At 38.6% G+C, this 23,332-nt stretch overlaps 1 protein-coding gene and 1 long non-coding RNA gene across 7 annotated transcripts in view; one reads left to right on the forward strand and one right to left on the reverse strand.

The window, feature by feature from the left end:
* The window catches only part of LOC146894624 (uncharacterized), a 55,606-nt gene extending 40,788 nt beyond the window's left edge, over positions 1 to 14,818 (forward strand). The window contains exon 8 of the long non-coding RNA XR_015737688.1: positions 9,909 to 14,818. This is a non-coding gene — a long non-coding RNA (uncharacterized LOC146894624). The remainder of the gene's footprint in view (positions 1 to 9,908) is intronic.
* The window catches only part of LOC125407675 (uncharacterized), a 108,828-nt gene that overhangs the window by 38,979 nt on the left and 46,517 nt on the right, over positions 1 to 23,332 (reverse strand). For 3 of the 6 annotated variants that reach the window (XM_087905462.1, XM_085689515.2, XM_085689514.2), the window contains exons 1-6: positions 14,632 to 14,845; positions 11,256 to 11,329; positions 10,453 to 10,477; positions 3,910 to 3,980; positions 3,244 to 3,268; positions 1,727 to 1,840 (exon numbers count right to left, since the gene is read on the reverse strand). In XM_087905462.1, coding sequence (XP_087761588.1) covers positions 1,727 to 1,840; positions 3,244 to 3,268; positions 3,910 to 3,980; positions 10,453 to 10,477; positions 11,256 to 11,329; positions 14,632 to 14,656 — 334 coding nt within the window. In that variant the 5' untranslated portion in view covers positions 14,657 to 14,845. Of the gene's footprint in view, positions 1 to 1,726; positions 1,841 to 3,243; positions 3,269 to 3,909; positions 3,981 to 10,452; positions 10,478 to 11,255; positions 11,330 to 14,631; positions 14,846 to 23,332 lie in introns of those variants that run through there. The other 3 variants (XM_087905460.1, XM_087905461.1, XM_087905463.1) reach the window with 2 other exon arrangements.

The following is a 23,332-nucleotide window of genomic DNA, read 5'->3' on the forward strand; positions in this document are numbered from 1 at the left end:
CACTCTACGGACTGAGCTAGCCAGACTGTGGTAGTGAGAGTACTGATTCCGAACCACCGGACCACACAGGATAGACTGGTGAGCCAGCCAGGCACACCCTTATGGCATGATTTCCTTCCAAGTTTCTCCTCTGTCTTTATTCTACTCTGTTTACTAGAAAAATGTCAGCAATGAACCAAGTTCATCCCCCATGGTTTCATTTCATTGATCCTTTTGGAGTTTTATATTTTCATTCTTAGTGCTGGAGTATCTGAGAATCAAATTAGATCTTGATATAGAAACCTTAAAATGTGCTTCCTAATATTTTCTACATTATTCCTGTTCCTTTCCTTTTGGGCTGTCAGCTCACAGATAATGAAATAGAGACTTCTTATTAATTATGAAAGCTCAGCCTATACCTTAGGCTTATTACTAACTATCTCTTTTAACTTAAATTAATCCATTTATTTGAATAAATGTTATATCACATGGCATTACCTATATTCCATCTTGCATCTCTTGTTTTCTCTCCACCTCTATCTGGCAACCTTGATTTCTCTTTTTTTCAGCGTTCTCTCTGTACCTGGAATTCCCACACAATTTCTCCCTGCCTAGCTATTTCACATTCAACTTTTTATTAAACCAATCACAGCGACACAGCTTCATACAGTGTTCAAATACCACACAATATCAAAAGCCTAAAATGACCACAACATTTTATGGGTACTGAGACAGTTAATATCGATAGTTGAGTTGATAAGATCCAGATCCTGAAGCATGACTATATATAAGACATTATCTTGACAAGGCTAACTAAGAAAGCAAACTGTTCTACTGTTAGTGGTATAGTTTCTTGGGCTGTGATCCATGACTGCATAAGGAGAGGTGAGCTGAGCATAAGCACGCCCTATTTATTCTTTCTGTATTGCAATATGCCTCAGGCTCCTGTATCTATGGTTTCTCAGCAAATATGTGCATCACACTCACGAAATTATGGCAATGCAAACACTCCTCCTTTGGTGTGTCTGACCATAGTATTCCATCACACACACTGGGAAAGTATCTTAGGCACAATTCCCATGGAGTGCTACTAAGCACAATCATGGCCTTGGACATTTGGTAGGGACAAATGCTGAAAAGTGTTCAGTGTTAAACTCTGCCTTCAGTGTCAGAGCCAGAAGCAGAGAGAAGTTAAAGCTGATGATGACAACACTACCATGATGCCTTTGGAAGAGGAAAAGCACAGAAACCTCCTGCCATTTTCTTGTCTCTACTGTTCTTTCCCACAAGCACAGGGTATGATACACTACTCCAGGGACCTACAAGCCTTGGGTCAGACCATAAATGCTCTTATCTGTTTCAAATTTTATTCCAACTCTTTACAATCTTGACAGTTACCATGTCCACCTGGAGATTGCTACATTCAGTTCATCTATGTTACAGGTTTCTGGGAGAAAGTAATAGAGAGGGTGGCTCACCTATTCCTGCATGCATCATTAGAAGTGACAATAACAGAGACAAGATTGAGTCCACAATTCCTGTGTTTCTTGCTACTCAATGACTGTAATAGGCTAACTTAAAATTTATTTTTAATTGTTTTGTTAAATTTCAACTGAGGAATTAAGCAAATTAACATTATCTACATAGAAAACTACTGCTAAGATCATCATCTTTTTCCCCATGCAATACAATACTGATCTACAACTACCCAATATCATTCAATGAAATTATTGCGTTACAACAGTACCTTCTACTTCACTATGTTGTTTTTCTATAGAAGTATCAGCTTGGACCTGGGACTCATTAGAGTCCTTAGGAATACGATGGCATTTCCGGTAGAATTTTCTCCACATTTTGGGAGCTGGGAATGTATTAACAGCAGAGACAGTTAAGAGATATTCATGGAAGAAAATAGAGGAAAGCAGTTTTTTCCTATATGCTATCTCATGACCCTTCTCCAGACACTCTCACCAGAGTCATGGTGGTGTTTCAGGAAGATCACTGAGTGTACTGCACAATCCAGCATGCATTGCACTGGTGGCTGAGTAAGTCATGAACTCATGTTAGTGTGACAGTGGTGTTTTCCCTGCCGAACATATGTACTTAATGAATTTCACATTCAAATCATGGGAACTGACCATCCCGGACAGGAAAAACTCATGGAGCATGGAGTATAACCAACTTTTAAAGATGTATTCCCACTGGCTGCATTTCTTTTGTAACAGCACTATGTAGGCAAAGGCAGGTGCAATTGTGTGAGTTCCAGACCAGTGGTTATATTAGGTAGTTCCAGGATAGCTATGGACACACAGTAAGTCCCTGTCTCAAAAACAAAACAAAACAAAACAAAACAAACAAAACAAAACACTGTATTCTCAAGGAATGAGATAGTGCAGATCGTCCTGGATTGGGAGACTACAATTCTCACTGTACACTATTCCTAATTTGTGGGCCTTCTTTTGTCTGTTATCATGTTTTCTAAACTCTTAATGATATTCTCCAGAACTTACTGGAATGCACAATGGCTAATAAAACCCATTTTGGACTATTTACTCCAATTTCCCATGTATTTATTTAATTTTGATGCTCTATACTCTGAAAAGAAGCATGCGTGCTTATCTAACCTTCAAGACTGTGACTGATGACTACTGAGTGATACTACCTAGGATTTTAACTACTATCACAGATAATGTAGTATTTGGATTCCTATTGATTTTTCTTATTGCAGGCAGATCCTCCTTCATCCTTCTATGAGGATTATTGTTCCCTGAGGGAATAAGAAGTGGCTCTTGAGATACATAGCTAAGGAGCCTCATTATTATCTCTGAGCTCTGGTTTATTCATTTATAGAGAAGCACACAAACATATAACTGACCCTGCATATCTGTGATGAGGCTTGAACACATTTGTATAAGTAAGTTCTATTCTGACTTTAATTTACATATCTGTTGCTGGAATTGAGTTGGGATAATGGCATGCTATTTTCTTGGTAAAAAAAAAAGATTTAGAAAAATATTGTAGCTCACTACCCCAAAATAAGAAAGGATTAATTTTGAATACAAAAACCATAGACATATCCATCATTTCTAACATCATAAACACCTTCTGCCACTACCCACCTCCACCCAAAAAAACTAGCAAAATCTAAAACAACAATCTCATATCATTATCTCGATCACAGTTGTTCAATATACAAAAAACAAACACTGCTTATAAAATTCCTGCCTAAACTGTGTCTTGGGAAAATGATCTCACCATACATACCATATTTGCGCTTTGCAGACTTCACCTGCAATAAATAGGAAATGAAATATTTAACACCACAATCATGCTGAGTAATAACTACAAAGCCTTCAGTTTTGGCACTGACTGACATGGTATACCAGCAATCAGGACAGAGAAGACAGTAAAGATTATTAATGGGTACATTATATGACGGTGTCACAGAAAATCTCAGACTCTGTCCTTTGTAACCAAAGCTAGCAACTTTCATCCTTTTTCTGATTCAATAACAGATCAGGCAAACCTGTCTGACCTTGAGAGGGGTGCACAACCTTTACCACATGCCACTTATGAAAACTTGTATTTTTCACTAAGCTGTTTTTTTTCTGTTTCTAGAGACTATGGTTGAGAAATAACTTGAATATATGACACAAAGTTTGAGGTATTAGAAACTTAGTGTGTCAAGCTTGAGGATGTTCAGTGTTCAGCCAGTAACATCTTTAAAACATGGGGACTTGTGTAAATTAGAGGCAGACACCTTGATGGGATCGCTCATAAAGCAGGACATCAAGTAGAAGCATAAGTGGCATATGCCGTCTTGAATCAAGTCAATTTGGTACAGTTCTAGTCCTCCTCTAGCTAAATGGACCTCTAATATCCAAGCCACCTCAGACCAGTTTCAAGTAGAGAAAGGAAACACCCTCTTACCTTCACCATCCTAATTGGATGCTTTCGTTGGTACTCTGGTGAAGTTGTACTGTTAGGAGGTTCAGGTGACACTAGGGGACAGAAAGGGACCTCAGCTCAGAGAACTGAATATTATTTGCAGAGTATCTGTAGTAAAAAGGAGCGGCAGGCTACTACTACTAGTACTACTACTACTAGTAGTACTACTACTACTACTAGAACGTGGCAGTTTTGAAATACCATTTTTACATGGCTTATTTTCACTCTATCACTTTATTCTGTCTCTTTAAAGACTTTACCCTTTTTTAAGGCATTAACTTCATTCTCTATATTCTTTTTCTTCTCTCTCCCAAGCCTACGTATATCTAACTCTATGTAACACTATGACCCATTTAGAAGTCATCTATGTCTGAATCTGTCCTATTGTGAATCTGTAATTTTTTACTATCCAGGAGCATTTTTGTTTTGCATTTTTAAATCACTAAGCTCTTAATAATCTAAGCTGTGATAGCAACTAGACTCACTGTGTGCCTAAAAGGGGGTCATTGCGTGCTGCGGCTCAGAGGCACAAGCACCTCTGCCATGCTAGTAGTGCAGTGTGCAAGGCTCAGAGGTAAGAGCAGCTCCCCCATGTTTGCTATCAAACAAATCGTGGCACTTTACTCCAAATGCTCCATTCAAAAGCTCTATCTCCTGCAGGAGCCAGACAGAGATCGCGATGGCAGCACAGCCCAGAAACTGGTATTTCAAAACTGCCACGTTCTAGTAGACTTGATCCCACTGCTTACTCAGGCAGGAAGAGCCAAGCCATGGGCATGGTCTCAGCTACTTTGTTCCTGACCCCGAGTGGGCACACAAATGTCCGGGCCCAGAAATGCTCCATAGCCGAAGATTGCACCAGTGGTAGGGCCCAGGAAGCCGCCTTTTAAAATGGCGCAGCTTTTTTTCTATCGCTATTGCTGAAACAGAAAATCTCTCTATGGCACGTCCTAGCAAATAGCAAAAAGCGGTGTTAAACTCTATATTTGTATCTAGAATTCCTTTTTAAGCCCTTTTAGGTTTTACGTGGAGTCAGTTACCACATTGGCAGCCATTTTTATTGCCACAACTCTATGCGATGACCCTCCTCTATCAAGGATCTTTGCTTGATGGGGATAAAAGTGCATGGAATTAGTACAGGTGACTAAAGCTAATGATGGATAAGGTTGGCTTGTTGCAGGACTGTCTTCCAGGAAGATAACGAAAGGCTGAGATATACGCAAATAAATGAGAAACAGTTTTTTTTTCTTTCTAGGAAATTGGAATCTAAAGCATTGTCAAAGAATCTGTAATATGTTGAAAAGTTGAAATAAATATATCAAATATTTCTTTACGCATTTATTCTGCTTTGGAGTTCCAAAATCTGGCTGTGTATGCAGAGGATCTGAACCTTCTGTGCCTGGTTCTCTCAGTCTGCCATGTAGCCTCCAAGTTCATTTTCTAGTCGGCAGTCTTACAGCAAGTATCTTTACTGCTGAGCCGTCACACTGGCCCAATAAAACATATCTTATGATAAAATCACAAAGTAAAATTATTACCTTAGATGATTTTGTGTGCCAGAGTAATTTCTAGTCTCTTCAGGATCAGCTGGCCAGCAGTGGACTATGACATATGTACATGTGGTAAAGGTCTAACCCACCATGCCACTAGAGAGTATCAACTGCATTTACAGGCATGATTTTCTGAAAAAGGTTCTTTGATGATTTTCAACTCATGAGATGAAAGAGAGACAGAGTGAGAGAGACAGAGACAGAGACAGAGACACAGACACACACACACACACACACACACAGAGAGAGAGAGAGAGAGAGAGAGAGAGAGAGAGAGAGAGAGAGAGACTTGCAGGTTAATGAAAGACATAGAACACCCAGGACTGAGGCTCAGAACATGTCTGGATTTCTGGGAGTTAGGGAATATTGTCTAGACAAAGTGTTCAAGTACACAGAATCACCAAGACAGTAAGTGGTAGAGTAAACCACATAGGCCTCCACCGCTTGCCCAACAAAGACACATGACAATTATGAAAGATAACTGGCTGGTGAAGGATGGGGTGAGAGGTGATATGGAGGGAAACTGAAGGCCAGGTGCCGTAACTGGATTCTACTGTCTCTGTCACACATATAGCTCATAAGCAGGTAGAACTGAACTGAACCTACAAATATAATCTATGAAGCCATAGCCAACTACAGAATAAGAGAATCCAAGAGAGTCAAACATACTTCTGACGGGCCTAGGCGGGGAGCCTGCTGGAGAGTGATGGTCAAGTCCCTTTGATGAGAGTGACTCAGTAGATTATGACTTTTGTCCCCAAGAACGATGAGACAAGTCAGACTATGCCAAGAGTGTGGACAGCACAAGGTACAGACAAATACTATGGGTGCCTGGAGAGCTATACCCTCTCGTCTATATCCTTTACTTGGAAATGTATCAGCAATACTTCAGGGAAACCCTCAAGTTCAGTCTATGTATCGTCAAGATTGAAGCCAAGATGCCTCTAAAAGTATCAAGTATGGGCCTGAGTACAGATCCTTTCTCCCGTCGTCATCCATTAATTCAAAGAATCCAAAGTGAATATCAGCCGGTAACCTCCCTTGACACAAACCACCCAGCATAAACCAGTTAAAGTTAAGGAGCATAGACTGATAAAAACTAAACATATCCATGAGGCCTTTACTTGAAGAACACTGCTAGGGTTGCAATGAGGCCATACTAGGGAACCATACCATCTGTTTAGTAGTCTGACCTGTGGATGTCATTTAAAGAAGGACTAAATGGTCAGTAGAGGACCAAGCAAGCACTACTCTAAAAGTCCCAAGGGACCCAGGGACATGATCTCCTATTCTGCATCACCAGGACCACTTTGTAAGTTCTTTATTTATATGGACATTTGAGTACACAGGAGCAGAAAGACTGGCTTTATCACAGATTGAAACCACAAACCATTCACAACAGTAACGGGCACTGTGATGGTAAATCTCAAAAGACAATATGATAAGGGCCAGATTTCTAAAACATGCCCATAGAGAATTATGCTTTCCTCAATTAACAAGGCTAACTGAGAAAGCAAACTGTTCTACTGTTAGTGGTATAGTTTCTTGGGCTGTGATCCATGACCGCATAAGGAGAGGTGAGCTGAGCATAAGCACGCCCTATTTATTCTTTCTGTATTGCAATATGCCTCAGGCTCCTGTATCTATGGTTTCTCAGCAAATATGTGCATCACACTCACGAAATTATGGCAATGCAAACACTCCTCCTTTGGTGTGTCTGGCCATAGTATTCCATCATACACACTGGGAAAGTATCTTAGGCACAATTCCCATGGAGTGCTACTAAGCACAATCACGGCCTTGGACATTTGGTAGGGACAAATGCTGAAAAGTGTTCAGTGTTAAACTCTGCCTTCAGTGTCAGAGCCAGAAGCAGAGAGAAGTTAAAGCTGATGATGACAACACTACCATGATGCCTTTGGAAGAGGAAAAGCACAGAAACCTCCTGCCATTTTCTTGTCTCTACTGTTCTTTCCCACAAGCACAGGGTATGATACACTACTCCAAGGACCTACAAGCCTTGGGTCAGACCATAAATGCTCTTATCTGTTTCAAATTTTATTCCAACTCTTTACAATCTTGACAGTTACCATGTCCACCTGGAGATTGCTACATTCAGTTCATCTATGTTACAGGTTTCTGGGAGAAAGTAATAGAGAGGGTGGCTCACCTATTCCTGCATGCATCATTAGAAGTGACAATAACAGAGACAAGATTGAGTCCACAATTCCTGTGTTTCTTGCTACTCAATGACTGTAATAGGCTAACTTAAAATTTATTTTTAATTGTTTTGTTAAATTTCAACTGAGGAATTAAGCAAATTAACATTATCTACATAGAAAACTACTGCTAAGATCATCATCTTTCCCCCATGCAATACAATACTGATCTACAACTACCCAATATCATTCAATGAAATTATTGTGCTACAATAGTATCTTTCATTTTATGTTGTTGTCTTTCTATTGAAATGCCAGCTTGGAGTTCAAGTTTTTCAGCATTTTTCTGAGGTTTTTTCTAAGATATTGGATCCCAGTAATGTATTAACAGCAAAGACAGTTTTGTAAGCTTCAGTCACAGTAAACAGAGGATATCAGTAGTGATTCTGTTTTTATACATATTATCTCATGACCGTATTCAGGCACTGTCATCACAGTCAGTGGTCTTTCCGAAAGATCACTGAGAGCAGTGTATGCTTCAACATGCATTACACCGTTGGTATTGTTAAGTAATAAATCATGACAATGTGACAATATTAAAAGAAGAGAAACATGGTTGTGTTAAGTTGTCTTTGTACCTGATAAGCAGCATATAAATCTGTTTTAGAGTCACATAAACACAGTAAAATTTATAAACTCCCTTATTTATGTGTGGTCTACACTAGGCTGCTATACACTGACATACTATGGGATTTGTCAGTTTAAAAACATGGATACATAAGTATGTATTCATTCATACACACACACACACAACACACACACACACACACACACACACACACACACACACACACTGTGATGGCCTGCCCTCAAGGAAATGGACATTATACTATAAAATTGCATGTGGTATCTGTTAAATGGCAGATGAGCCAGCTACACATGAGAATCCAGATAGCAGGAGGCTTGTGTTTACTCATGTACAGGAGCACTGAGAGCAAACCATACCTGTTCACGCCTTGCTCACTAAATTCCTACCTTGTCTGTATTGCTATGTTTTCTTTTTCCAGGAATGATCTCTACTATAGTCTATCCTGAAATTCATTCCACAGCCAAGAATGACCTTGAACATATGTTACTCCTTCTTCTACATCTCAAGGACAAGGATTAATAGGATTTACTCATCCTGGGTACATTTTAAGCAGAACTAGGAATCAAATTCAAGGTCTTAGACATGCTAAGCATGTACTGAGGCAACTGGGCCAGAAGCTCCAGCCCATTTTAGAATACTTGCTTCCCTTAATCAAACTACAGTTCAACCAAGTACTGAACATGAAGCTGCACTATGCACAAAATACTTTTGAAATAAGTCATATGTGGTTCATTGCTGAATATATGTACCTGAGTGGTCACACTGAAAATATGCAGACCAATCACCACTAAGAAGAAACTCCTGGAGCATAGAGAGTGCACCTCACATTTAAAGGCATTGTGTTACTGGGTGTGGTAGTGAACCCCCTTTTTTAACAGTACTCTGAAGGCAGAGGCAGGTGGAACTGTGTAAGTTTCAGGTCAGAAAGGTATACATGTAGATAGTTCTGGGAGAGACATGCAGAGACCCTGTCTCAAAAAAGTAGCAAAAAACAAAACCAAAATCCCATATTGTCTGAAAAGTCAGATAGTACAGATCAACATCTAGGTAGAGACTGGACTTCTTAGTGGACACAGTGTCTAAATTGTGTTGCTTTTTGTGTCTGTATCAATGTTGTTAAACACCTTAAAGCTTTTCAGTTTTTACTGGGAGAAACTAGTCAAATCTGGCACAAATCCAATTCACAAACATCCATCCAATCTCAATATAGTAGTAGTTAGCACAGAATCTGGGATTTGTACCACACCATGGACTGTTTTCTTTCATACTTGCTAATATCTGCAGGCAGGTGAATTTCACTGCCCAGGCCTTCTGTGGTAGTTATGGCAATGTTTGGGAATGCTTGTTGCTTTGACTTATTGCAGTCAGATGTTGGAAATTTTGATGCTCTTCCATGATTATTGTGCCCTTGGTGGTGTTAATGCAGTTGTTGTACTGTGTATATAAAGATCCTCATTACTTATTCTGAGCCTTAGTTTATTCATTTCTTTTGGAAATCACACATCAACCTACAACATATGGCTGTGGTGAGCTTTAAATACACGGTTATAAGTAACTTCTGAATACTAAAATTTACAATTTTAATAAACCAGTTGACATTCACCCCATAAGTTTCATTTTCAGGTAGAAGAAGGAGAAGCAGGAAGAGAAGGAAGAGGAAGAAAGAAGAAGAAGAAGGAGGAGGAGAAGTAGGAGGAGGAGGAAGAAGATGAAGAAAAAGAAGAGGAAGAGGGAGAGGAGGAGGAAGAGGAGGAGGAAGAAGAAGAGGAAGAAGAGGAAGAAGAGGAAGAGGAAGAAGAGATCTCAGAACAAGGACAGAGCCTGGACTGGGTCTCCCATGATTGACTTATGGTCGGGTGACACAGGGGCTCGAATCCTGATTTTTTTTCATAGCAGTTTCCCTGGAAATGGGGCTAGGTGACATGGATATTTGGTTAGACACAGCCTGGTACACAAAACCCTAAACTAAAGAGGTCCCAGCTAGATGCAGCAACTGTAGACACATGATTATGATTCCTTACTTGAGGCATCACTTTGTTTAATCAAACTTTGTAAATCAAACTCCCAACTGTCAACTGATACATGTATTTTTGCTTACTGTGATAAACAACCAGTATTCACACACTTCACATCTAAAACATGTCTTCAGTGACTCCAGAATACATACCATGTTTGTGTTTTTCAGGCTCCATCTGTAATATAAGGAAAGAAAACACTTTGAGGCTCAGATTATGGTGCTTTCTGTTTGCACAACACTATGTTTCACCTTTTGGCCAGAGGATTGTCAAGGCCTTAGGTGGAAGATTCTGTGAGATAATGACACAGGCTATCTCAGGATGTCTACTTTGTGACACAAAACACAAATGTTTTCCACTTTTTTTCTGACTAGAGACCACATCTGGCCACCCTGTGTGTTTGCTCTCCACTGATGGTCACACGTGACAGAGCAACTTTTTATCTGTTTACTATGATATTAGTCCCTTTTATGAAGCACCCCAATAATATGCATGCATCCTCATATCTTAAAGTTCTCAGCACCTGGACACCCCCATACTGGGACATACGATGCTTCCTCACATAGATCTTAGGGGAACATAATCAATTTCCACCTAAGCCATAGACTCTAGGAACCATAAAAGGAGGCAACTCTTATATAAAAATTCAAGTCTACAGGGATGATAAGCCTATAAACTTCTGAGTGACATTTACATGCTTTTATCTAAGGCAGAACATTATTCTCCCAAAGACAACTCACCCTGACCGAAACTAGCTACCTGATATAACCAAGTGTGAAAGTTCTAGCCAATCACTAATGTGGTATAATTCTGTTCCGCCAACTTCCTAAATATACTGCTTGACATTCATGATAACCTAATCGATTTTATTTTTCAAGTGTGATAGACACTAAACATAGCAAATAATAACTAAAGTAACTTTTCTCTCAGACAGAAAGGAAAGAATTTTTTTTACCTTCACCAAGGATCCTGGGTGTTCCTGTTTATTAGTTGGGGTTTGTGTGACATGTGAATATTCTGTTGGTAGAACTAGAGGGACAGAAAGTAACAGTCAGCTCATGGTACCATTTATTCATCACCCAAGCATTTTACTTGACATGGAGAAAAGTGTATGCAAACAGTACATGTCGTTAGACTTAGTTAGGTCACTACTGGACTGTTTTTCCTGGTGGAAAATATAGGCAAAGATTAAAATAAATATATAAAAATTTACTTTTCTGCTTTCTAGAGAATAGGAAAAAAAAGCAATGTGTAACTACTGAATGCACACCTCAAAAACTTCTATACATTCATTCAGTTTGGGAGGGAACACATCAAAGGACATTTTGTGTCCAGTTTTATCCTTCTATTGTGTGGGTTCTAGGGTTAGAATCAGAACATCAGGTCTGGTGACAAGTGCCATCATTTACTGAGCCATCTCACTCTACCCATTAAAATACATATTGCAATTAAAAAACATATTACCACCAATTATTGAGATCATTTCAAAACCCAGAAAAACTGACAATCCCTTCAGCATATCTAACAAGCATATTTCAACTTCCATCAATTGATATATTCTGATTCTGCATTCATCATAAAGAACATATAATTTTAGCTTTGATAACATATATATTTTTCTGGGGAAGTGAATTTAGCATGAGGCATATGTGTAACTCTCTTGATCCATTAATCCTTTGACATACAATAATTTTTACAAGGGTGGAAAACAGTAATAAGCATGCTGTGTCTTGTTTCTCCTTCTAGTCTTTCATTTTTTATTCTATGAACTTTTGGATTCATGTGCTTGTGGCAAACAATTCAAAAGCAGCTGCCATGGGGAAGAACAAGAGTCTGGATTCTGCTGACCATTCAAGCCCTTTAACACAGCTCTACATAAGAGTTGCTTCAAGGGTGATGCATATTCTTGAAACTGGGTAGATATTCTGGGTACTTATAATTCACTCTTTCAGGGAGTATAGCTCACAAGGTCTCTGCACTTCTAAGGGCCACATGTGTATTGCCATTAGACATCAAAGATCTCCCTTGAAGTGATGTGTCAGGTTTTGTAGACTCCCCATGAGGGGTCTTGCACTTTCTGGGGAGTAGATAGGGGAGATGTGGTGGAAGGAGTGGTGGTGCAGGAAGAAGAGGGAGTGGGAACAGGGATGAGTGTGTGGAATGAGAAAAGATTGTATTAAAATACATACATACATAAACACCAAAAAAGTCTCCCCATTGAAACTGGTCTTAGGCCAGGTATGAAGTTGAGTATCCCAACCCTAAGTATCTGTGAACTGATGAGAAGTACTAGTACTTCCTTATAATGACTGGGATGAAATGTGACACTGATGTAACAAAGTGACCATGGACACTGTCATAAAGTAGACCATGCCTAGGACTTCTACACTCTTGCAGATATCCTGACATGTACACAAACAATAGAACTTCTTGTTTGGTGAATAAAGTAACATTTTAGACGCTCGGGATAGTGGCAAATATGTCTGGGTTCACATTTTGACTCTTTCAACAATCAGTATGCTCTCTCTCTCTCTCTCTCTCTCTCTCTCTCTCTCTCTCTCTCTCTCTCTGTCTCTCTGTATGTGTGTGTGTGTGTATGTGTGTGTGTTTTATTCCATCCTGGGAATACACATAGTCAATAAAGAAGAACATGTGTCTGTGCTGTTGCTGAGTGATTCACTGAATGGAACCTAAGCAGTGTCAACATTCAGGAAGGTATAATTTGTAAAATGTCCTGCTATCCAAAACTCCAAAATTTAAATTCCCAGGCCACTGTACTTCTACTACATATGACTGATAATTCTATGTGTTGATAATTTGTTTGAGTTTTAAAAAATAAAGCTTGCCTTAAGATCAGAGTGCAGAGCTAAGCTACTAGAGGCTAAGCAGTGGTGGCACAAACCTTTAATCCCAGGACTTGGGAGAGAGAGGCAGACAGATCTCTGTTAGTTCAAGGCCACCCTGGCCTACATGAAATTGATCTATGTCTAAAAAGAGAAACAGAACTCACACAAAAGTGATCCCAGTACTTGAGATCACACACCTTTAATCCCAGCACTAGGTAGGTGGAGACAGGAGTGATATGGCTGGGCAGAGAGAGGAATATAAAGCAGGAGGAAACAGGTACTCAGGGCAGTCTAAGAAGCAGTCAGCCTGAGAAAACAGTCTGAGGCAGTCAGTCTGAGGATACAGTCTGAGGACAGGATTGCCCCTTTGGTATGAGCATAGAGAAAGAAATCTAATGGTTGTTTGCTTAGCTTCTCTGATCCTTCAGCTTTTGCCCTAATATCTGATTTCAGGTTTTTATTATTAAGATCAATTAGAATTCATAGTCCTTAAAACCCACAAATTTACCAATATCTATTGCAAAGAAGTATAGATTTAAAAATGATGCCTATATTGTCCTAAGTATACAATCAATGTCCATGCCTAAAATTAGCCAGTATTGCTCTCCAGAGTATTCTAACTCTTTTACCATAGACAGTGTACACCTGTTTAATGAAGCAAATCCTAGATGATGAATTAACATGACATATTAAAATTTTTAGTATTATAAGACCATTGAAAACCTTTAAGAAAACCTATAACCTTAATTATTAGCTCTTCACAAATATGAGCACCTCTATATTTAGGTTTTGATCGGTTCATGAAGACAGATATAGCTCAATTTTGTGAAAGAGCTCTGAAAGTATGTCAATAACTAAACCATGTAACACATGAAAACAGCAATAAGAGTTAACACATCTTTGCAGAGCTGTAGTTCAACATGCACAGAGCACAATTACCTTTGCAAGCAATTCTTTTTGTTTGCTATATATGTACTCTTTATACTCATTGATGACTGTAAATCAACATTAACTCTCTAGTTAGTTTATCAGTCTCTATAATTCATCTGAGGCTCTACTTCTTTTGTTGAGTGATCATTCAGTCAAGACCAAACAATCACATTACAAGTGTGAAGTTTACCATAATATCTCTACTACTGTGGAGTCACTCCAGTTTTCTGAAATTAATAATTTCAATAAAGAGAACCTTACTTATTGCACAGTATATTTATGAAAGAGTATAGCAGTATTTGTATATAGGTAAATCTCTTAAGAACAAGCTTAAGGGCGGGAATATGAATTTGTTGTGTGTATATATATATAATATACACACACATATAACATATTAAACTCTAAAGTCAAATATTTCATAGAAAATATAATATACACAATATATAATAAAATGTAATTCTAACAATGCAGATGTTATATATACTTAAGAAAGATACTTTGAGAAATATTAACCAGTTTAAATGGAGAAGTACTCCAAGGCTAGTAATGTCATACCTTTGTCATTACAGCAGTTCCCCATTATACTCTAAACCCAACACAGTTATCTTCTGTGGGAGCACATTCCACTCCTTCAGTCAACAGCCTTTAAGATACCACACCTGACTGGGCTGGTATCTTACAGGCTACCACTGAAGGAGCAGAATGTGCTCCCACATCGATTATCCACCTCAATTTTTTTCAATCTCAATTTTTATGTGTGTACGACCAAACTCCCAAAGTACACTGGCACTCAGAACTGAGGCATGTACAAGTCAGCAGCAGGTCATAGAACTTGCAAAGTGAGGTCATATTCTGTCTTATGACATCCAACAGCTGCATCCAGGCAATCTGCTCATACGTGTCCAAGACTACAGTGTGGGTTATTATAAATGCCAATGTACTGTTCTTAAAAATGATCAAGTACAAAGTAAATATTTCCCTTCTCCCACACACAAAGCCTATCCTCAAGGAAATGGACACAGTACAGAATTGCTCTGTGGTTTCTGTTAAATGGCAGAAGAGTCGGCTATATATGAGTGAATTCAGGTAGCAAGAGGTTTCTGTTGGTTATTCATGTAACCAACAGTAGATAATGTGTTTATTTTTCCTGTTTACCTTCACTGTTTATGTAAGAAACTATAGGAAGACTCTAGCTCAGCAGAAATATGTGGTCTTCCTCCAATACTTTCAACCAGTTTGGTGCCTCTGCGTGGGCGCTTCTCTGATTAGAGGACCTCTAAAGGCATATTTTCCAGAAATGCTCAGATTCAAAGTCACTCAAAGCAAAGTTGTCACATGATGGTTAGGATGACTAGAAACTTCCCCACAAGTAGCCAAGCCTAGATATTCCCTTATCTTGAATTGGCAAGAGCAGCAGCCAGGTGTAATGGTAATATAATCAACAGTGCCTGAATACATCACTTTTGAGGTGACATTCTCATTGACTATCTGTACAACTTTTATTTGTTCTAGCTAGATAGGGGTAATGACTACAGGATCATCAAAAGTGCACCATTTAACTGTTCATGCCGTTCTCACCAAAGTCCTAGCTTCTCTATATTGTTACATTTTTTCCTCAGAAAAGATCTCTATGTTTTTAACTCTTGTTTTTTGCTGGCCTGTCACCCAGCTTCCTAATATATACATGGAGACTCATTATTATTATTGCCCAGCCTTAGCATGGCTAGTATCTACCCAGCTCTTCTTAACTTAAATTATCCCATCTATCTTTTGCCTCTGGGCTTTTATCTTTCTCTATTTTATATACCTTTATTTCCTTCTTACTCTGTGGCTTGCTATGAAGTTGGGTGACTGATCCTTGGAGTCCTCCTCTCCTCCTTTTCTCGCTCCTTGATCTTTATTCCAAGACTTCTCCAATTTATTTTCTCTGCCTGACAGCCCCAACTATCCTTTCTTCTGCCTAATTATTGGCCATTCAGCTCTTTATTAGACCAATTGGGTGTTTTAGGCAGGCAAAGTAACACAGCTTTACAGAGTTAAACAAACACAACATAAAAGAATGCAACACATCTTGTATCATTAAATATCCCACAGCACAAATAAATGTAACAAATCTCAAAGTCAATCAGGTCTTTGGCATTTTTTTTCAAACTGAAGAGACAACCTCACTGGCTAGGGTGGGTCAACACTTTTGCATCTTCCTACCAACCCAAGTCCAAGTACCTTCTCTCTCTCTCTCTCTCTCTCTCTCTCTCTCTCTCTCTCTCTCTCTCCTCTCTCCTCTCAAAGAAATATACATACAAAACAACAAAAATCTAAAACCAAAATATACATACTCCTCAAATGTAAAACCCTCCAAGAGGACACTACAATTCTAAATATTTATGCACTAAAAACAAGGGTACCTATATTCATAAAACTACTACAGCTAAAATCACATACTGACCCTCACACAACAATAGTGGGTGATTTTCAATACACTCTCTTCAATAGACAGGTCATCTAGATAAGAACTGCACAGAGACATGATGGTGCTAAATAACACCCTAAGCCATATGTACCTAGAAGATAGCTAGGTAATATTTCACCCACACAAAAGAATAGATTTTCTTCTCAGCACCTCATGGAACTTTCTCCAAAATTTACCATGTAACTGGACATGAAGAAAGTCTGAACAGATAAAAGAAAATTTAAATAACACTCTGTATCTTATTTGAACATCATGGAGTTAGACCAAGATATCAACAATAGCAAAAACAACAGAAAGTGTACAAAACATGGAAACTGAACACCTAACTACTAATAAAAATTGAGTCAAGACAGAATTCAATAATAAAATTAAAACTTTTTAAAAATTGAATGAAAATAATACAGCATACCCAAAGCTATGAGACCACATAGAAGGCATTCTAACAGGAAAGTCCATAGCACTAAGTGTCCACATATTAAAAAAACAAAAATGAAGATATTTCATATTGACGACTCAATAGCAGACCTAAGAGTTCTAAAAAGAAGGAGAAAGAGAAAGAGGAGAAGTGTTGTGAGATATTTGATTACACTGTATTGGTTTAATAAAAAGCTAAATTACCAATAGTTGAGCAGGATTTTGGGGGCATAGAAGCTGCTGGAAACAAGGGCAGAAATGCTGAGAGATGGGGAACAAGCAAGGAATGCAGGAGGAGAGGTAACAGAAATGAGCCACATATGAGAAATAGATTAATGGAAATGAGTTAATTTAAGTTACAAAAACTAGTAAGAGATAATCCTAAACTATAGGCAGAGCATTCACAATTAAGAAGTTGTCTCTGTTTGATTATTGGGAAGCCCTGGTCCTGATGAAAAATCCACCTACAAATGGCATCTAACATGGGGGTGTGAATATCCAAACACAGGGCCTGAGAAAGAAAAATAAAAGCCAGATGTCATTTCCTAGTCCTACAGTCTCTCAGGCAGGCTGGTTCTTGGTGGCATATGGAGATGTTACCTGCAGGCTAGAGCCAACTGTCAGCTACCAGCACCATGCATCAGTGCCATGTGCAGATGTTTATTAAAGCAAGGTCCAACACATACAAAAAAATGCCTCTAAACAGGTCACAGCGTATTTAACAATGGAGAAAAAAAAAGAAAAGGATGTAGAAGTCACAAAAAATAATAGTTTAAAAATAATAAAGTCCTTAAAGAGAGAAGAAAAGGTAAAAAAAAAAAAGACTAAGCTATATAGAGATGGGAAATAATACACAGGGAGTCTGGATTCTGCATGATGTTGTATTGACTTGAAATTTTTGATTGCTAACGAGCAAACAATACCTGCTGAGAAACATTGGGTTATAAAAACTACAAAAGTTGAAGCCAACTTATATGTTTTAAAAATGTCTTAACTTCAAAATAAAAGTCAAAACAAATTTTATTTTGGGAAAGAGGTTATATTTTGTTTCCAAAAGGAAATGAAAGGCTGTGGATTCATTCAAGGTTGATAGAACTCAGATTTGATCACGACCCACTGAAATCATGGATACAAACATAAAAAAAATAAACCTATAAAACCTACAAGACAGGTGATGTATATTTACCTGCTCAAACATAAAGCAAAAAACATCTTTAACTAACTTGTGCACAACACACAGTTCACAGTTGTGTTAATGCATATATGTACTTTACCTTTGAATGTTTATGTACTTTCTGAGAAAGGAAATCAGATACCAATGAAAATGGATGACCCAGGTGATCCAGTCTCTCAGGTGCTTCTGTTGCAGTTTCCAGAGTTCTGCATCCAGAACAGCATCAAGGCTGCTGTCTGAGATGGTCCAATCTCACAGACTATACTATCCAGCACTTGACCATTTCCAAATTTTCTCAGGGTCCCTGAAAGATGCCAATGTCCCCAGGCAACTAGAAGGAGTCTAGAGAACACAACACCCACATTCCCAAGTGGTGGGTGGGTAGTTTATGGTAATCTGGTAAGTTGTGGATGTTTGTCATCATTTAGTAGGGATAAAAGAATATAGGGTAAAACTAACCTCAAATATTTTATACTGGCATGAATTTTAGTATATTGACACAAATTTAAAATTTTTTTTATACTTAAGGTATGCTTCACCTCTTGTTTAAGCTATTGTATATGTGCAGTTAATTTAAAAATGTAAAGTTCTAGCCCTTGAAATCCATTTAGTAATAAAAAATACAGGTTAGTAGTTAGTCATCTATAACAATCAAACTTATAGTCAAGTTAGGTATATTTTCAAAGTCAAGCACAGACATATTTTAAACAGATAGATGGTCTTCAGAGACCTATGGAATATAGCATTTTAATCTTTTAATAACATAGGGCTTCTCATGACAGTGAGACATGTCTGCTGCTGTTAGTAACAATCTAATTAATAAAAAGATGATGGATAGAATCCACTTATGAGTGAGTACATACCATATTCCTCTTTTTGGGTCTGGGTTACCTAACTCAGTAAAGCGTTTTCTATTTCCATCCATTTGCATGCAAAATTCAAGATGTCATTGTTTTTACCGCTGAGTAAAACTCTAATGTGTATATGTTCCACACCTTCTTTAACCACTCTTCTATTGAGGGGCACCTAGGTTGTTTCCATGTTCTGGCTATTACAAATAGTGCAGTTATGAACATAGTTGAACAAATGCTTTTGTAGTATGATTGGGCATCTCTTGGGTATATTCCCAAGAGTGGAATTGCTGGGTCCTGAGGGAGGCTGACTCCCAGTTTCCTGAGAAACCGCCACACTGATTTCCACAGTGACTGCACAAGTTTGCATTCCCACCAACAATGGATGAGTGTTCCCCTTACTCCACATCCTCTTCAGCATAGGCTATCATTGGTGTTTTTGATTTTAGCTATTCTGACAGGTGTAAGATGGTATCTCAAAGTTGTTTTGATTTGCATTTCTCGGATGGCTAAGGAGGTTGAACATGACCTTAAGTGTCTTTTGGCCATTCGAAGTTCATCTGTTGTGAATTCTCTGTTCAGTTCAGTACCCCATTTTTTAATTAGGTTAATTAGAATTTTAGTGTCTAGTTTCTTGAGTTCTTTGTATATTTTGGAGATCAGACCTTTGTCAGATGAGAGGTTGGTGAAGATCTTCTCCTAGTCAGAAGGTAGCCTTTTTGTCTTACTGACAGTGTCCTTTGCTTTACAGAGCTTCTCAGTTTCAGGAGGTCCCATTTATTCATTGATTCTCTTACTGCCTGTGCTACTGGGGTTCTACTTAGGAAGTGGTCTCCTGTGCCCATGTCTTGTAGACTACTTCCCACTTTCTCTTCTATCAGGTTCAAAGTGGTCAGATTAATGTTGATGTCTTTAATCCATTTGGACTTGAGTTTTGTACATGGTGATAGATATGGATCTACTTTCATTCTTCTACAGGTTGACATCCAGTTATGCCAGCACCATTTGTTAAAGATGCTTTCCTTCTTCCATTGTATACCTTTAGCTCCCTTGTCGAAAATCAGGTGTTCATAGGTTTGTGGGTTAATATCCGGGTCTTCTATTCGATTCCATAGGTCGACTTCTCTGTTCTTATGCCAATATCAAGCTGTTTTCAATACTGTAGCTCTGTAACAGAGTTTGAAGTCAGGGATGGTAATGCCTCCAGAAGTTCCTTTATTGTATAAGATTGTTTTGACTATTCTGGGTTTTTTGTTTTTCCATATAAAGTTGATTATTGTTCTCTCAAGGTCTGTGAAGAATTTTGTTGGGATTTTGATGGGGATTGCATTGAATCTATAGATTGCTTTTGGTAGAATTGCCATTTTTACTATGTTGATTCTCCCAATCCAAGAGCAAGGGAGATCTTTCCATTTTCTGGTATCCTCTTCAATTTCTTTCTTCAAAGACTTAAAGTTCTTGTCAAATAGGTCTTTCACTTCCTTGGTTAGAGTTACCCCAAGATATTTTATGCTATTTGTGGCTATCGTGAAAGGTGATGTTTCTCTGATTTCCCTCTCTGCTTCTTTATCCTTTGTGTATAGGAAGGCAACCGATTTTTTGGAGTTGATCTTGTATCCTGCCACATTACTAAAGGTGTTTATCAGCTGTAGGAGTTCTTTGGTAGAGTTTTTGGGGTTGCTTATGTACACTATCATATCATGTGCACATAACGAAAGTTTAACTTCATCCTTTCCAATTTGAATCCCCTTGATCCCCTTATGTTGTCTTATTGCTATTGCTAGAACTTCAAGCACTATATTGAAGAGGTATGGAGAGAGTGGACAAAAGGTTTTGAGCCTATAATTCGTGATCCTAGAGAAGCTAAATAAGAAAGTGAACCTGAAGAAAATCATATAGTTATCCTCCTGGATATTGGAAGTAGACAAGATTGCCAGGCAACCTTGGGTGCACGGGGGTGAGGGGGTGGAAGTAAGGGGAGATGGTTGGAGAGAAGGGAGAAGGGGAGGATTGGGGATAGCTTGGGGGAACAGGATGGGGGGGAGGAAGGATGGATATGGGAGCAGGGAAGTATATATCTCAACTAAGGGAGCCATTCTGGGGTTTGAAAGAGACTTGATTCTGGAGGGGTTCCCAGGTCCATCGAGAGGTCCCCAGATTGTTCCCTGGGCAGCAGAGGAGAGGGTGCCTGAAATGGCCTTGGCCCATAACCATACTGATGAATATTTTGCATATCACCATAGAACCTTCATCTGGCGATGGATGGAGATTGAGACAGAGACACATATTGGAACACTGGACTTAACTCCCTAGGTCCAAATGAGAAGCAGAAGGAGGGAGAACGTGAGCAAGGAAGGCAGGATCAGAGGGAACCTTCATTTGACGATGGATGGAGATAGAGACAGAGACCCACACTGGAGCACTGGACTGAGCCCCCAAGGTCCAAATGAAGAGCAGAAAGAGGGAGAATATGAACAAGGAAGTCATGACCGCGAGGGGACTGATCTAATGAGAGCTCATCAAGGCCAGCTGGAGTGGGACTGAGCGAGCATGTGATCAAACCGGATTCTCTGAATGTGGCTGACATGGGGACTGACTGAGAAGCCATTGACAGTGGCACTGGGTCTTCTCTTGTTTGCACGTACTGGCTTTTTGGGATCCTAGTCTGTTTGGATGCTCACCTTCCTAGACCTGGAGAGATGGGGAAGGAACTTGAACTTCCCACAGGGCAGGAAACCCTGACTGCTCTTAGGGCTGGAGTGGGAGGAGGAGAGGGAGTGGGGGCAGTGGGAGTGTATTGGGAGGAGGGGAGGAAGTGGAAATTTTTATAAATAAATAAATAAGTAAATTTAAAAAAAATGATGGACACTGAAGAACCTCCATCTGGAGTGTGCTTTCTCTGTGACAAAAGCTATCCATTTAGGTAAGAAATTGCTCATGTCTCTACTGCTGATACTATGCAGTTTAAATTGGACAACCAGGATGGACAAAAATATAACTGTCAAACTTTGCCAGGACATGGTATGACAGTCCTTCAAAAATTCCTGTTTCATTGAGATGTCTGCCAGATATTCTAGGTCTGTAGACCTAAGATGGTTTCCCCAATGTTGTAGAGGCATACTGGATGATTCTCTAGGCATCTAGATGTCTGTTGTTTCTATAGGCTTGAAAATGGCTTGCACTGTACTTCCTCTTTATTCAAGCAATATTATATCCTTCTGGGGTCTTTGATGAAGTTGAAGACTAAATAGTTACAATTACATTTTTATTAATTATGAAAGAAAATAAGGTAGGTGCAAAAATTTGGGCTCACCATGATAGAATAAATAATGGAGTATTTTCTTTGAATCTTCCAAATACAAAAGGACTAGATATTATAAATATAATCCTTATTTGAAAATTGTATATAGTTTTGCTATGTTAAAGTAAAACCCCTTTCATTTTTATTTAGACAAAAGGGGAAAATGTGGCGAGATAATTGATTATACTGTATAAGGTTATGTCACTGTGATTGGTTGATGAAAAGCTAAGTGACCAATAGATAGGCAAGATTTGGGAAGCACAAAGGATGCTGGGAAGAAGAAGGGAAGAGATACCAAGAAGCAGGAAACAAGCAAGGCATACAGGAGAAGTAACAGATATGAGCCACATGGCAGGATATAGATTAATAGAAATGGGTTAATTTAAGTTATAAGAACTAGTAAGAAACAAGACAAAGCTATAGGCTGAGCTTTCATAATTAGTAAGTTTCTGTGTCATTATTGGGGAGTTAACAGTACTGATGAAAAACACCAACAGAAGAAGAAAAGAAGGAGGATGATGAAGTAGAAATAGTAATACCTAAAAGAAGTAGAAAGCAAGAAATAATTAACTCATGGCTGAAATCAGTGAGACAGAAGCACATACACACACATGGACACACACACACCAAAAAAATCAATGAAATGAAAGAAATAATTAACTCATGGCTGAAATCAGTGAGACAGAAGCACAGACACACACATGGACACACACACACCAAAAAAATCAATGAAATGAAAAAAATGAATGAAACAAAGAGTTCTTCTTAGAGACAATAATATTAACAAACCCTTAGCCAAACTAAAATATGGAGGAGATAAAAATTTATAAAGTTAGAGATGAAAAGGGGAACACTGCACAAGACACCAAGAAATATAGAGAATCATAAGATAAACCTTTAAAATTCTGTACTCTATCAAACTGGAAAACCTAAGAAATAGATAAATTTCTTGATATATATATATATATATATAACTTACTAAAGTAAAATCAAGATAAAATAAGCAATTTAAACAGACCTATAACTCCCAGTGAAACAAAAGCATT

This window comes from Myodes glareolus, chromosome 4 (assembly GCF_982192425.1).
Source record: "Myodes glareolus chromosome 4, mMyoGla1.1, whole genome shotgun sequence".
Taxonomy (NCBI): Eukaryota; Metazoa; Chordata; class Mammalia; order Rodentia; family Cricetidae; genus Myodes; species Myodes glareolus.